Here is a 17,091-nt window from a genome sequence, read left to right on the forward strand (position 1 = left end):
GGGGCTCTTTCCTCCCTCACGACCTGTCTTTTTGCAGACCCCTGCCTGCTATCCTTTTATATCCAGAACATCTTCCGACCAGTAAGAGCTGCATTCCAACTGACTTAACCATCACAGGCCCATCCTCCTTATCTGCATAGGGAATCTCCACTGCCCAACCAGGTGCTTCTGCTTGCAAACTCAGCCAATCGCTGCCTTCCTACCACGTCGCCATGCATGGCCCGTCTACAAGAAATAAGTATATAGATATTCATTGGTGTTTACTAAAACACCTAATATTGTTTTATTTGTATTTTTACAGGAAGATAACAGAAGTGGAAGCTTTCTTTCCAAGAGTTCAGTTACTACTGCAGTAGCAAGTTCAGCCACTATTGGAGTACCATCCAAAACAGGAAGTATTCTTCATAAAATATCAGAGGTAAGGTGTGAGCCATTTAAATTAATGAAATATTAATTGACAGTGACTGACATCCAGACTAACTTACTGAACAGAACTTCCTCTAGTAATTTTAGTTAGGATGTCAGCCACAATTATTTTTGTCAACATGTTTTTAATATGTTCCGTTACCACTGCTACTGGATGTCTTCATTTAACAATAGCACTGTAGAGAGTTATTCTTCAGTTCTGGTTGGGAAACTAATAGAATTATAGGCAGTTGAGAGCAGAATTGTGCCATATGCATCCCACTAGATTTCATAGGTACCCATTGCCACTGAGTTCCATGGATCATTATATAATTCAATCAATCGATCAGTCTTTTTTATGGTCATTGACCAGCATAAAGTATAAGGGTGATTACATGTTAAAAGTGATTACATATGGAATGATGCTTAAGGTACATAATCTATAATATTAATTCTCCTGGGTGTGCCTTGGAATGTGCATCCCAGAGCCCAGCTGATTGGCTGAGGTGCACCCAGGAGGATTGGTTGCCACGGCGGCAGCCCAGCCATGAAGGCCAGAGGTGGCGGGCCCAGCCGGGCTGCGGAGGCAAGGCTCAGGAGGGGGAAAAGAAAGTGGCGGGGGGCAGAAGTGGCAGTGGGGAGGAGAGGTGGCTGGGCCCAGAAGCAAAGACTGGGGCAGAATGGGTGGGGGAGAGGTAACCACCGGCCCCAAAGATGGTCACACAGATGGTCTGTGCGGGATCGACTAGTAATACTAAAAATAGTAGAAAGTACACCAGAAGCATGAGGGCATAAAAGCCTGAAAAGTAATAAAAGTTCATGAAGGGCATAAAAATGGATGTAAAAAGATTAAAAGACTTGAGAAGACAGAAATACATAAAAGCCTAAGTAATAAAACTGGATAACAGCCAGACTATAAGGCTATAAGGAGCAGTAAAAAAAAAGGGAGGAACATAAGTCTTTCTATTGAATCAGTATTCGTATGTTTGGAGGCCATGTGCATGCTGGCGTCGCGTAGAGGCAGCTGACGGAGAGCGCTGCTGGCACTCCAAGATAACTGGGGGGAGCACCACAATTAAGGAAATGGTGGTGAGTGGGGGAGGAGCGCGTATGGACCTGCTGTCCTCATGTTAAAGGAGCAGGGGATGTGCTGCGATTCGGCATTCGAACGCGTTTCGTGCACATCCCTAGAGTAGTGTCTCTTGTCCTAATTGATGTGTGCAGAATTTCATGGGGACTGAATGGATACTTTTGATTTTATGAGCAATAGAATGTTCGGGGCTCATAATGACAGGTCCCCTACCCTCAGGGACATAGTTTAAGGAGAACAGACACCTGCAAAGGGAAGAAAGAGATCCCTGGAAATTGCATCCCTCTCACACATGACATGGTGCATCGGCATAGTTTAGATTAGATGTCAGCCATTATCATTATTTTCTATGATCGCTTTGCTCTCAATTTCTTTAGTTTGTGCTATACCTTTTTGCGTTTCTCACCTATTCTCCTCTGTATTGCTCCTATTTTTTGTTAATCCAGTTACATCTCTTTCCTCCACCCACTTTATCTTTTGGCTGCTTCATATATTACAGGAGATTCAAGTTTCTGTTTGTCCAGTACATGTCATCGCTGTAACCACTGTAAAATATCAAGGGAAAACGTATCTGGAAACACACATCAAATGCTGAGAACATTGGTATCTGTTCTTGGCATTTCTTGCTCTTTCCGCTTTTCCATTTCAGAGGCATATTTTTCCTTGCATATTTTTGGTCTCAGATTCAGAGGTAAAAGCCTTGTCTCATAAATTTACACATGCACTTAATGTACCATTGTACTACTGCAACTAAATTGTCTGCAACAAATGGCTTGATTTCTTTATGTGTCTACTCTGTCATTTCCTTTTCATATCAGGCAATATCCTTGTGTTGTTTTAGTGGGCATAATTTATAATTTGTCTCCTTGTGTTCTGCTGCATTTAGTACATATATTTTATAATATTCTGACTGTAACAGATTTGTTTCTGACTTTTGCCTTAAGCATATGGAGAGATAATTGGATTAAATTCTGGGAAAGACTGGCTTGCCATCAAATGTAGTGCCAGTTCATCACTGTGACTGTGTTTGGCATCTTTTCTTCTTTTGTGCCAGGATTCTGAATCCATCTTAACTTAATTCTTTCTGTCACCATCTAATTTTAGGTGATAATTGCCCACTCATCTTTTCAGTCTGTGTAGTGTTCCATAGAAGTGATCCAGCCTGTTTTAATATCCTCACATCTCATGTTCAAACAGATGTTGTACTTGTATGCTTCAAATATAAATCTCTTCTTTTACCATGTCTCACTTCTGGAGTTATTAACACTGCCTGTATTAGTCAATTCTGTGTCCAAACTAGAACTATTTTCCCCTTTCTAATTCTATTTTCCAGCTTATTTTGCTGTAAAAAATTGCCAAGCATCCAAATATGTTAGCATTTTATAAAGACGTTACTTCCTAAAATCTGTGTTTATGTCATATCCCCCCAAAACGAACTTTTAAAAAACAAGCCAACATTTTTTAAAAACAAAACAAAAACCCTCTGGTCTTTTGTTTTACAAATGCACATGACAGCGAGCTTAAGCTTCGTAGTTAATGAGACTGTCCAACTTCCAAGTTTAAAATAACCACATTTCTATCTTCTAATTGTAAAAATATTTTAAAATGCTATAACTTTGAATCTTAGAGGATCCATATGAAAAGAAACAAATCTCTTCTTTATTTAAAACTTTGTGGCCAGCTGATGATCTCTCCCAGCGGTTTCATGTAGATGTTAAACAACATCGGAGACAATACAGAGCCCTGAGGGACACCATAGGAAAGTTCAGATTTAGAAGAACGGTCTCCAAGGGAAACCATCTAGAATCTGCCCGAGAGGTAGGAGTGGAACCATTGCAAAGCAGTGCCTCCCACCCAGTCCCTCAGACACTCCAGAAGGATACAATGGTCAATAGTACCGAAAAGCCGCCAAGAGCTCCAAAAGGACCAACAGAGTCACACTTCCTTTGTCAATTCCCATTTGGAGATCGTCCATCAGGCTGACCAAGGCAGTCTCCACCCCATAACACAGTCTGAAATGGGTCTAGATGATCTGTGTCACAGCTCTTCTGACTTCGAGTCCGACCCTGAAGATTCAGAAGACTTGGCTGATCTTACTACCGACATGTCTCCGGCCATACATGTTTTGCCTAATGAAAAAATGAAGTCTTCTCACCATCACGTTAGGGAAATGGCAGAAGCTCTGGGACTTGATCTCAAGTCTGAGCTAGCCACTGTAGATGACCCTGTTTATAATTTTATGATAAAATCTCAGTCATCTCAACCTGTGATGCTTACAGTTCTCCCGGTCATTTCTAGGGCTGCTAAATGTGCTTGGGAGGTCATCCATACTACAACCCCTACTTCTAAATGTCTAGAAAGTTTATATCTGATTCAGGAGAAAGACAATGAGTACTTTCTAAAGCATCCCACTCCAAACTCCCTTGTTATCAACTGCACCACCTCCTCTTCTAAGACAGATCGGTGCCACACCTGCAGACAAAGAGGGGAGAACAATGGGTATTTGGGGTAGAAAAATCTACTCCACCTTGTGCCTATCCATAAAGATAGCAAACCATTTGTCTTGCACTGCTAAATATAACCATGCATATGGGAAGCTCTTCAAAATGATCTGGATGCCCTCTCCCCAGAAGAATTTAAGAAAGAATTCCAAAAGACACTGAATAAATCAGCAGCACTTACTCACCAGCAGTTGAGTACTGCCAAACACCTGGCTGAGTTGGAATCACGTTCCTTGGCTGCTTCAGTCTCTCTGAGGAGACACGCCTTGCTTTGCTCCACCAATCTACTGGGCAACATGAAAGACAAAATTGTAGGCTTTCCTTTTGACGGTAAGGGCCTCTTCAGCGGTGGGCACCGACTCTACCATGGAGAAAATGAAAAAGTCGAAGTTTACTGACAAATCTTTCACTGCTTCAACATCAACCTCTTCCTATGGCTTGAAATATTGTTCTTCTTCAAGACAAAAGCCCGCATTCAGACAGCAAGAGCGCCGTGACTTTAGGAAGCAGTATCGTTCTTATCACAAGCACGTTTATCAGAGCAAAGGGAAATCTAATCAGTCCCAACATACAAAACAAGTAGAGCCTCAAAAGCATCTTAGAGGTTCAAATCCTCCCATTGTCACCACAACACTCCTCTTCCTTCCCACCACCGGGATTTTTAACATCTTGGCATGCAAGGGACAACACCAGACTCTCAAACTCTACACTCTTACCAGCAACCAACATCAGGCTGGCACGCCATGCCCTTGCATGGCACCACATAACATCGGACCGCTTGGTCCTGAAGATTATATCTTTGGGATATGCAATAGAATTCAATACAATTCCAAAGTTTACGGAGATGGTTCATTCAGCCCCCAGGGATTGTTGGAAGAAGTGAAGGAGCTGTTAGCAAAAGGGGCTATCGCCCTGGTACAGTGGATACAAAGTGGGGGAAGGTTTTTACTCTCCCTACTTTCTGATCCCAAAGAGGGGTGGCGGAATTCGACCCATCATGGATCTGCGCCACCTGAACAAACTTGTCCATGTGTGGAAATTCTGCATGATAGTGTTACAAGAGATCTTGCCTCTTCTATATCCGGAGAACTGGCTTGTGGCGCTGGATCTCAAAGATGCGTATTTCCACATTGGCATCAGGTCACAATGCAGGAAATATCTGAGGTTTGCTGTAGGAAACCAATACACGGTCTTACTCTTCAGACTTGCCACTGCGCTCAGGGTTTTTACCAAATGCATGGCTGTAGTTGTGGCCTGCCTACTGACCCAGAATATCTTGGTCTATTCATTTTTAAACAACTGGCTATTGACTTCCAGGGACAGAGAAGAATTATGTTCTCAGACAAAGTACGCTTTATTTCTCCTCCAAGACTTGGGAATCCAAGTCAATTGGAAAAAGTCCAAACTGGAACTGGTTTGTGTCATCAACTACATTGGAGCAGTGCTGGACACAAGGGCCAGGAAAGCATACTTACCTCGGGAGCACTTCCAGTGCATAACGGACCTGGTACTCCATTTCCAATAACACCCATCTCAACCTGCCAAATGAATTTGAAGGCTCCTGGGGCTGACTTCATCCTCCAACACAGTGGTGTGGTATCTCTGCTTAAAAATGCGCAAGTTACAACTTTGGTTTCTGTCAGTCTTCTGCCCAAATGTGGACAACCAACACCTGTGTCTAGTGATACCAGATAAGATTCTACGCTCACTTACCTGGTAGTTAACGGGCAAGAATCTTTTGGAAGGGGTTCCTTTTCAGATACTGACTCCCTTTTTCTGGTTAACAATGGACCCTTCTCTGCTAGGTTGGGGGGCCCACTGCAGGGACCATCAGATTCTGGGCAATTGGGCACCTCCTGAAGCACAGTTTTATATCAGTTTCCTGGAACTGCTGGCTGTCTTCAAAGCAATGAAAGACTTCTTGCTCCTTCTACAGAGAAGAATCGTACACGTGCAGTTAAACAATACCACTGCACTAGCCTACATCAACCGTCAGGGAGGGACAGTGTCCCGGTCTCTTTGTGCACTCAGCCTACAACTATGGCATTGATGCATCAGGCATCAGGTCTGCCCAATAGCCATCCACATAAAAGGCCTGGACAACATCCTGGTAGATGACTTAAGTTGAAATTTCCCACATCAACAACACCTTGAATGGAAAATCGAGACAGATTATATTTCACCTCTCTTCACGGGTTGGATAACACCAACAATAGATCTCTTTGCCACCTCGGAGAACATGAAGTGCACTCGTTTCTGCTCCAGGGTAGGTCACGACCCGAGATCACTGGGGGGACACCTTCCAATTGGACTGACAGCAGGAAATCCCGTATATGTTTCCGCCATGACCACTGATCAGCCGAGTGGTTTCCTGCCTTCTGACTGCTCCTACATCGTGTATCCTGGTGACTCCATGGTGGCCAAGGCTACCATGGTTTCCACAGGTACTCATACTGTCAGCAAACCACTACCAGAGACTACCACTAGAGATAGATCTCCTGGCACTAGGCCATGGCAACGTCCTGCACCCAGACATTCTCACTTTCCGTCTAACAGCATGGCACATCGGCTTTTGAATAAAATCCTACTTAACTAAAGGAAGTCTTCCACTAGACAAAATTACCTTAGTAAGTGACTTCGTTTCAAAACTTATGCAAGGACACATGGGTTTCAATCTAGTCAAGACACAATCAAAGATGTGCTCCTCTACTTGATTAATCTAAAATCACACGGGTTGGCTAATGTATCTTTAAAGGTACATCTAGCAGCACTCTCTTCAAAACATTCGGGCTGTGAGGGGAAGACTCTCTTTTCACACCCAGATAGTAAAGCTTTCCTGAAAGGCCTTATAAATGTGTATCCGCCCATTCGCACACCTGTCGAACCATGGGGCTTATCCTTGATCCTTTTGGCTTTAACCGAGACCTCATTTGCCTTCTTGCTTGCCATAACTATGGCCAAATGCGTTAGTGAATTGACAGCATTGTGGATTGATTCTCCATACACCAGAATCTATCCTGGAAAAGTGCTAATGCGTATGGACCCGGATTTTTTACCCAAGGTAGTGTCTGACTTCCACCTCAACCAGGACATTGTTCTCCCTATGTTCTTCAGGGATCCATCTATACCTTTAGAACCTGCAATTCACTCCTTGGATGTACGGATGGCACTTTTATATTACCTGGACTGCACTAATGACTTCAGATCCAACAAGCATTTATTTGTGGCATAAAAGGACTCTGTAAGTAGGGCTGTGCACGGTACGGAGCAGTCCGGACCGGCACCAAAGGGGGGCCTTTCTTTAAGGGCGGGGAGGGCTTGCTTACCCCTCCCGCCTCTTTGCCCCTTCCAGCGCCCGTATTTAACAGACTAACGGGGCGCTGGAAACCAGCCGCCCCCGCCACCGCCCCCCCCCGCCGCGAGCAGATTTACCCACCAAAACTACCAATACCCCTGCCGCCGCCGCCGTCGCCCGCCAGCCCTCCCTCCCTCCCTCCCAGCTGCCCGCCCGCCCGCCCGAGGACTCACCCGATGCTTTAGAAAAAACGAGAGGAGCTACCGGACGGAGCTCCTCTCGCTACGAAGGCCTGCTGCATACTGAAGGCGCTTTGCGCGCGCGCACATGTGCGTGCCGCAAAGGACGCCGATCGCCGGAGGCCCGGTCTACCTGCCGGGCCGGGTAGACTGGGCCTCCGGCGATTGGAGGCCCGGTCTACCTGGCCTTTTCCCAGCGGGTAGACCGGGCCTCCGGTGATCGGTGTCCTTTGTGGCGCGCGCATGCGTGCGCGTGCAAAGCGCCTTCAGTATGCAACAGGCCTTCGTAGCGAGAGGAGCTCCGTCCGGTAGCTCCTCTCGTTTTTTCTAAAGCATCGGGTGAGTCCTCGGGCGGGTGGGCGGGCAGCTGGGAGGGAGGGAGGGCTGGCGGGCGGCGGCGGCGGCAGGGGTATTGGTAGTTTTGGTGGGTAAATCTGCTCGCGGCGGGGGCGGCTGGTTTCCAGCACCCCGTTAGTCTGTTAAATACGGGTGCTGGAAGGGGCAAAGAGGCGTGAGGGGTAAGCAAGCCCTCCCTCCCTTAAAGCAATACCGCCCACCCGGACCCGGACCAGCAAGGGCCGAACCGGTCCGGCAGTTCGGCCATTCTTTAGAATGGCCGCCGGATCGGTTTGGACTCACCCCTATCTGTAAGAGGCTCCTGCATTTCCAGACAAAGTATGTCCAGATGGCTGGTTGAACTTCTTATGCTAACCTACAAGTCACAGAATGTGGAACTGCCTGAAGCAATCAAGGCCCACTCTACCTGTGCCTACGCTTAATCAACTGCCCACCTATCAGGGATACCATTCACAAATATCTGTAATGCAGCAACTTGGTCCACTAAGTTACCTTTCGTCAAGCATTATGCCATAGATATGCATTCTGCTGCTGAGGTGAGCTTCAGGAGAAGCGTTACTGCACCCTCCTCCTCTTGGGAGCTAGCTAAACACCCTTTCTTATGGATCTCGACAGATCTCAATCCAGATAAACAGGTTGCTCACCTGTAAATATTGATCTGGTAAAGATCCGTCAACATCCATAGGACCATCCCGAACCACTCCTCTGCAATAGTGCTATGCTATGTGCATATTGAGTATGCATGCTATTCTCCTTCTATGATGAACTCACCTGATTCTGGATGATCATCCTCCATGAACTGAAGAACATGGCGCCTGGCCTGCCTTTAAATAGCACTCTGTCGGTGTGTCGGCATGGCTCAGTCACCTCATTGAGCTGCGGCATTCTACCATGAGGATCCTGCACAGGTGCAGTACCCATTCTTATGGATGTTGACGTATCTCTACCAGATCAATAGTTACTGGAGAGCAACCTCTTTTGGTATGGATTATTTTGGGGGGAAGTTATATACGGAACTCTGTGTAATGTGTACGTTGACCCAAATCTATAATGATCTTAACCAAATGAATATTTTTCTTGTGTGTAAAATGCTTCGCATTACTCTTCAAAGTAAAACAGTAGAAGCCTATTTTTCTTATACAGTATTCTGCTATTATAAAAAGATAATGGCTGACATCCGGAATAAGTTACTCCATAGTACTATTCAGGAGTTACTCTAAAGGAATACTTAATTTCAATATTACTACTCAGGAGTAATTTAGTCTGGATGTCAGCCACTAAGTTTTGGAAGGTTTTGCAGTAGTTTGTTCTTATTTGTATATTTGTTCCTTCTTCATGCAGGAAAAAACACTTGCTACATCTTCATCAGAATTGCCCTTAGGCAGAGACAGAAGCATGGATTGGAAAGCCACTGAGATTCCTGATAGAGAACTTTTCCATCCTGTGTACAGAGGAGAAGTAAATGCTTTTTGTATTCAACTGTTTTGTATTGATGAGAAACATGAAACCAGGCAAGTGCGGTACAGAAACTATATATCATAACAGGTTAAAAGCAACAGTGAGGCTATATGATTATTTTCCTGTTCTTTTTAGCTCACTGGGTGGATGCATATGTTTGTTTGTTTGTAATATTTATATCCTGCTTTTTGACCCAGTTGGGGTCTTCAAGGCAGCTTACATGATAAAACAATCTAATATTAAAAATATACAAATGAAAAACCCAAATAGAGCAGTACCAATTTTCTGCAAAGCCCTCTAATGCCACCATTCACTGGATCTTACTAAACTAGCCAAAGTAGCTCCCAGTATGCAGTTAACTAAATCTGTAACACTGGAACAAGTATCAGACATATTAAGGTCATACACACAACCATGAGAGGAGCAGATGGCAGGGAAGGCAGGGATGAACCTTCCTCCCCTACAGACTATCAATGATCTCCTCTTCAGCACACTGTCATGTGCCCACACAAGCCACACTTCTCCAAGCAGCACAGACCACTGGAGGCCAGAAAAAGAAGTCTCCAAGAATCCCATAATGCACTGCAAGAGCAGCGCAGTGCATTGGAGGATTTGGTCAGGTGCCTAGAGAAGCTACCCTAGAGAAGCTTGAGCACACACACAATCCTGAACCTGGGGTTGAGGGCATACGCTAGTCTTATTTGGGCTGCTTGTGTGAATAGTCTCAGTATGGACTATCACTCCATACTATGTCTGATATTTGTTCAAGTGTTACAGATTTAGTTAATTTCATACTGGGGGCTACTTTGGCTGGTTTAATAAGATCCAGTGAGGACATTACAACTTGAACATTGTGCCACTAAAGAATACCTGATTGGGCTGAAACGTGTTTAGTAGCTTCTACTATTCTGTTACATAACCTTTCTCCTACTGGCTTTTGGCCTTCTACTCCCATGAGAAGATCTTGAGACATTCTTGGCAGCTTCTACAATCATGTAGAATTTCACTCCTGACCTTCTACTTTCATGAGAGGATCTTCAGATATTTTGAAAACTGCTTTATCAAGGGAGAATCTACTTTTTGGCTTTTTCTGAAGCAGTGAAAACTGTTTGTCATTTCGTCTTTCTCTGTTACATTGCATGGACTGTATTTTTGAATTTAGAGGATGAATATTTATTGTGTGAGACAAAACTTTTGCGTTATAGTGTTTGTTTAATATTTTATTATTAATTCTAGAAATATTCTTTAAAAGTTGGTTTAGTTTTTTATTTGGATTCCAGTGGATAGTTTGTAGTTTTGGTGTGAACCCCATACAATTAATGTTTTGTGTATGTTTGGGAATGGCAGGCCAGCACAGAGTTGAGTTTTTAAAACAGATTTTCATATCAATTTGAGGCCAGGCTAATCTTCTCTGACTGATGTTATTGCAAAAGTGAAGGTAATGCCGTTCCCCAGCAGTACAAAAGGGAGCCCTTGGTAGCTGTTGGTCCTTTGATGAATATCTGGGGCCAGACAGAACTACGTAGTAGTTCTATAGTATTATTATTATTATTATTATTATTATTATTATTATTTATTACATTTATATCCCACTCTTCCTCCAAGGATCCCAGAGCGGTGTACTACATACTTGAGTTTCTCCTCACAACAACCCTGTGAAGTAGGTTAGGCTGAGGGAGAAGTGACTGGCCCAGAGTCACCCAGCTAGTATCATGGCTGAATGGGGATTTGAACTCGGGTCTCCCCGGTCCTAGTCCAATACTCTAACCACTACACCACGCTGGCTCTCAAGACAGTAGTTCTGTCTGACCCCAGATCTTGCCACTGCTGTGGTATTATTTGTGGGAGGGAGGGGCTACCACAAATTTTCAGCAGCTTTTGGTGTTCTGGCCAGTATCATTTTTCCCCACAGAAATATAGATGGTAGGTTTAAAATCATTTAATCATATTGCCTCAGTCAATGTTAAACTGTTGGGAACTTCTGTTAAAACCATATTTTCTCATGAACCTATATTTAACTTAAACTAACCATATTTCCTTTAGTATTAAATACCGAGATTCTGAAATACTGAAAGTTCAGTAAAATAAATTACTGAGCAGAGGACTGATGAAAAGCTTTTTCTTCAAAGAAAGCTTTTGAAAACCTTTCTAGAGGTCACTAATGTCAAGCAAAGCCAGACTTCTCTGGGTGAAGATTTCCTTAAGTGCAAGACTATCACAGAGAACTCCTGCTCTTAACCCTAATGGATGGTAATTCCCTCAATAAGGGAGTTTAGACAGTGCATATCCAGTAGCATGGATATATTTAACAAATGTGGAAGTTCCCAGGGAGAGCAAGGGTCTAGCTATAATTGAACAAGTGTGGGTGGGGTAGGAGACAAATGTCCCTGGGTTCCTGAGGGAGAGGAGGCCTGCCAGTTGACCAACATCTTGCTTTTTTCCTCTTCGCCCCCCACGTCTCTGAAGAAGAAACTGGGAGGTGGGGGGGGGGGGAAGGGGTTAGAGGTCCATCCTCACTTTTTGTCCCAGGACTCACTCCAGCCATGCTACAGCCATGTGAGAGAGGCAACTTATTAGGCTGGCTGGACCTAGACCATGAAACAGTAGATATAAAGGTTATCCACGCAACTGAGGGTGGGCAACAACAGGGAAGACTGTGCAAAACTTACCTTCCCCCTCCCCCAGACGATCCTGCAACGGTGGAGGGAAGTGCAGACCCATGTTTCCTGGGTAGCCGGAGGGGTGTGTGTGGAGGCTGTGCAAAAGTTACCTTCCCCCAGAATGATCCCGCAACAGTGGTGGGAAGTGCAGAGCGATGTGTCCCAGCCTCCATGTATCCCAAAATGCACTGTGTGATGAGCACAGTCATTGGAGGATACACCCATGTGATTGGCTCTCTAGGCACCTGTCTCTGTGTCTGCTCGGGCTTGCGCCCTTAACCTCAAATAAAGGCTGAAGTAAAAAGCTGGGTCAGGCAGGTAGGCAGTGCCAAGATCCACTTGGATTCTTGCACTTCACAAACACAGCCTAACCCAGGATGGGCTGCCCTAGCCTGGGTTAGGCTGCACATGTGAATACCCTTCATAACTGAAAGCTGGTTGGCAACAACTGTTGTTTTTACAGTATAAGGCTTTGCCTGAACCCCTTCAAGTAGTGGGCCACACAGTCTGCAATAGCTGGAGTTTTTGAATACCCTGCATTTATATTAGCAAAGCCTAGAAGTAACAAAACCATTGTGAATGGTTGCCAAATCCCTTATTTCCAGATAAGGCCTAGCTGTCAGATCTGATAAAACGTCTGGCCAACAAGACCACTTGCCTATCCAGAAATATATTCCTGGACCTAATTGCGCAGTAAGAAATGCTTTAGCAGTTCCCAACTGGCCCCTTACCTCCAGAGTTGATATTTGATTTGTCCCTGTCACTCTTGAATCTCATTTGTTCTTTGCTGTACATGCTTATGCAGCACACATGTGTACACAAGCCAGAGAGGAGGCACGAGAGGGAAGAATCACAACTATTTACTTGTCACAGAGTATATCAGTTTGCTGTTTCAAGTTGTGTCCCTACTTGTAAAATGGTGCACCAGTGGGCCTTTTAATAGGGGATTATCTTCTTTGAAGTGTCTGTCCCCCTACCCAGAATGTTGGGGGGCAATATGCTAAATCATTGTAAACCGCTTAGAGAGCTCCGGCTATAGAGCGGTATATAAATGTAAGTGCTATTGCTATTGCTACCTGCTCTGACTATGTCTTGGGGGCATGTTCCATGGGGGGGAAAGCTTGTTTTGCTATTTACCATAGTAACTCTTGTCAAAATACCAGTTAAATTAGGCGAAACAGCAAATGACACAACTGGAATAAATTTTGTAAGCAAAATACATTTTATGTTATATGTCAATGAATTATTGTGATCTTTCCCCATTGATCTGAGGAAAGAATAGAGTTTGGTGTCTTATTGTGCATTCTGCTGTAAACAATGGGTAGCTTCTCATATAATGAGGCACCTACGGTTGCTGCGAGCCACTGCAGCTTTGGGAGTGCCCAGGAGCCCTAATTCCGGTCATGGCAACAATATGTTCAGATTAGACATGTCATATGAATCTACCAATCTCAGCATATCCTGCCCATTTACAGCACAGAATTAGACATCTGTCCCTCATGTCAAATGTCTAGTTTCATGCTGCAGTAGGGCAGGATAAACCAAGATGGGTGGGTTCAGACATCATGCCCGATCTTGGCATATCATTGCCAAGAGCAGATGTAGGGCTCCCATTACTCCCAGGGCTGTGGCGGTTTGCAGCAACCTTAGGCATCATTATGTGTGGAGCCGCTCTATAGCCTATATCTTTGCAGTTGGTAAGTGCTGCCTGTTTTTTGAACAAGGTAGCAATGGGACAGGGTAGATATATACTACTGTACACTGAAAATGCCAGGATTTTGTAAAATTCTTTTGTTTTATTTGCAGGTCATTGGATTTCATGAAATTTGTGTTCAACCTTTTCCCAGTAAGTATGTGCAATACAGCCACATTAAACAAGCCAGTGTTCAGCAAACATGCTTTCTAGGGGAAAGAATAGCCCAGTGGTTTTAAGGGTATCTATAAGGATTTGCTGAGGGGCTTGTGGCAGGGTTTCAAGAAAGGACCCAGAAGGGAGTGCAAGATTTTTGATCCAGGGCTCCCTCCCATTCCTCATACAGAGATTATTTTCCATACCCAGTCTCCTTTTTCTTCTAAACTAAGCTTCAAGGCATCTGACTGAACTTCCAGGAAATCTTCCCTGTCCTGGCTGCCTCCAGTCCAATGCCTGCTTCCTGTTTCTTCCCCATCCCCTACATAACTGCCATCTCCCCTGAGACCAAGAACAGCTTTGGGGCATTCATGCACAATGTTGAATACACATGCAAGAGTTCTGGGCTGCTGTGGGAAATCTTATATTTATTTTAGCAATTATATTCTACTTCTCTTTCTGGGTGTATTGGAAACATAAGGTGGCTTGCAATCAGTCTTCATATAAACCTCTGTTGAATAAACCTTGAAAATATGTGAGCATTTATGGAACCGGGTAACAGTTTAATAGCTGAGGGTGAATGGTCTCACAGTTTTGTATTTTTACTTTCTTCATTGCCCCCCTCCAGCTGTATTTTAAAGCATCTTTCCTCATTCTATGATAAAAAGCAACAAATAGAACTCAAAAATCTAAATTATTCAAAACAAAATACAAATACAGCTGTGCAAGCAAAATAAAGAATGAAATTTTGCATGGCTTTTGCTTCCACATTAAAAAAAATATTGCAGAATTTCAGGCACAAGACAAAATGTTAGTTAAAATGCAAGGTAAAATATGTGATTCTCAGTGCCGAAATATTCAGAACAAATATAGAAAGGCTGCTTAATAGCCGAAAGCCTGCATAGTATATTCAGCCACAGATCCTGCTTTTAAGTAGGGATGTGCAGAACCAGGTTCGATTTGAACCGGCCCAGTTTGACCGGTTCAAGCTTGAACAGGCCTGGGCTCCATTCGAGTTCAAACTGAATCAGGCCTGGTTCAGATTGAACTGGTTCAACCCAGACCTAGGGGTGAGTCCAGTGAGGATTCCCCTTTACAAGCAAAGGGGATTCCTGCCTCTAAAGGGTTTCAAAAGGCAGGCGGGTATAGGCAAGAGGTCACCTTACTGGTGGTGGTGAAGCAGCATTGGCACCTGTAGTCCCTGCCAGCACTCCTGCGCGGTAGTACGGGCTGGCGGCAGGCCAGTTCCAGCCACCGTACATGTGCACAGGTCATGCAAATTGCCTTTGCACATGCCAGAGGCCGGAACCAGGCTGTTGCCAGACTGTCCTGCTGCGGGGGAGCGCCAGCTGGACTTAGAGGGCCACAGCCAAGAAGCCACTAATGACAATGCTGCTGCTGCTGCTGTGCTACCACCTGTAAGGTGCACTCTTGCCCACCCCCACCTGCCCCTTGAACCCCTTTAGAAGTAGGAATCCCCTTTGTTTGTTATAGTTGGATTCCCCTTTACAAGCATAGCCCCTTGAACAGGGCCAAACTGGTTTGACCCGGTTCAACTGCACGAACTGAACCTCTGGGCCTGTCCTAATGAACTGGCTCACCGACTGGCGGTTCAGTTCAAATTCAGTATTCAAACCAAATCACTGAGAATGGTTCCGTGCACACCCCTACATTCAAGAGTGCATAGTTATTGTAGAAAACAACAAAAAACTTCGCTGGGTTTACTTATGTGCAATGCTCTTGTATAAATTATACCAGAAATTATCTATGTCTCCTGCAATACTGGTTTTCAACTTCAGTCTTTTTAGATAGTTCTTACTACCTTATAAAATGTTTGGTCATAGGTAATGATTATATTTCTTACAAAAGATTAGTTTTGCATAAATGTGTCTGAATCTTTAATTTGCATGGGAATTCCATAATCTGTGGGAAATGTGGTACTAGTGTTTACCTAGAACTCAATCCAGCAGGGAGTTCTCCATTCTGGGAACTGTGTGTTGGAGGTGACTGTGGGCAGCCACCACTGAGTGGAGTCTTAAGTCAGGACCAGGAGGGCCAAACAGACTAACTGGGAAACAGGACAAGAGTTGAAACCAATACCGTTTGAAGCCAAGCAGACAAACAGTTTCAGGAACCAAGATGAGAGTTGAAACCAAAGCTAGCATTGAAACTGAGCAGACAAACCAAGGTTAGGAACAAAAGTCAAGAGTTGAAGCCAAGTAAAATGATGGGGATTATCAGGGGCGTAAGTACTATTAGGCAAGGGGAGGCGGCTGCCTGGGGGCCTCCACGCCTCGAGGGGCCCCCCCAGAGGCAAGTCACATGTGAAGTGTGTGTGTGTATCAGCGAGGGGCCCATTTTAAAATGTTGTCTCTGGGCCCACTCCAGCCTTGTTACGCCCCTGGGGATTATACAACATTGTACACTAGGACCAGGCAGACCTTGATACTGAAGTAATCCTTAGTCCAACCCTTAGAAGCTGCAACAGAGGTAGAAAGACCTCCATGTGCTTCTCTGAATCCAAGCCTGTGTGTTATATTTAGTATATAATTTTTCCCCTTTCTTTCCATCTGAACTATTTTCTTAAACAGTTTGTATATGATTTTTATAAGCTACTGTTGTATTATCCCCCCACCCCTACCCCAGGACAGAGACTTCTGCATCATCTCAGTGCCACATATGGTGCCAGAATTTCAACTGATCCAGAACTTTGTTCGGATTGTTCCCTTTAGCAACTGTACACTGGACCAAGAACTTTATGTGTTCCACCGTTCGGGATTGCTCAAGTTAGTGTCAGATGTTACTACTACTACAACAAATCCTGAAGAAGCATAACTGAATACTTTGTTTTAATTTGTAATTAATTAATTAATTGTTTATGTACCTACTGGACGAAATAAGCAGATAACATATGGTTAGATATAGGTTTTATATATTTTATTAGAAATATTTATATCTAGCCATTCAGTCTCAAAAGAGATCACCATGGCAGCTAGCAATGAACTAAAGCTTGAAACAAGCCAAACTCACGCAATAAAACAAAAAAAACCCACTGAGGCGGTTCCCACGACCAGTGGGAACTGCCGGACAGGGTTAAGCTGGGAGAGTGGGCTTAGCCCGCTCTCCACGCAGATGAGCACTCACAGAGCTCTGGGCGGCCGGATCAGCCGCCCACACAACTGCCGGCTCTGTCATGGAGCTGGCGGGGGCTGCGGGGATCGCGGGCCGTGCAGCCCT

The 17,091-nt window shown here is 44.5% G+C and overlaps 1 protein-coding gene across 8 annotated transcripts in view; it reads left to right on the top strand.

Annotated features, from left to right (window-relative positions):
• CFAP61 (cilia and flagella associated protein 61) overlaps positions 1-17,091 on the top strand; it is a 230,732-nt gene that overhangs the window by 66,778 nt on the left and 146,863 nt on the right. For all 8 annotated transcript variants that reach the window (XR_008306425.1, XM_053247244.1, XM_053247246.1 and 5 more), the window contains 4 exons: positions 302-418; positions 9,229-9,398; positions 13,812-13,851; positions 16,501-16,640. Coding sequence is in view for 7 of the 8 variants with exons in the window: in XM_053247244.1 (XP_053103219.1) it covers positions 302-418; positions 9,229-9,398; positions 13,812-13,851; positions 16,501-16,640 (467 nt within the window). In the remaining variant the exon portion in view is untranslated. The remainder of the gene's footprint in view (positions 1-301; positions 419-9,228; positions 9,399-13,811; positions 13,852-16,500; positions 16,641-17,091) is intronic.

This window comes from Hemicordylus capensis, chromosome 4 (genome assembly GCF_027244095.1).
Source record: "Hemicordylus capensis ecotype Gifberg chromosome 4, rHemCap1.1.pri, whole genome shotgun sequence".
In the NCBI taxonomy this organism is placed as follows: domain Eukaryota; kingdom Metazoa; phylum Chordata; class Lepidosauria; order Squamata; family Cordylidae; genus Hemicordylus; species Hemicordylus capensis.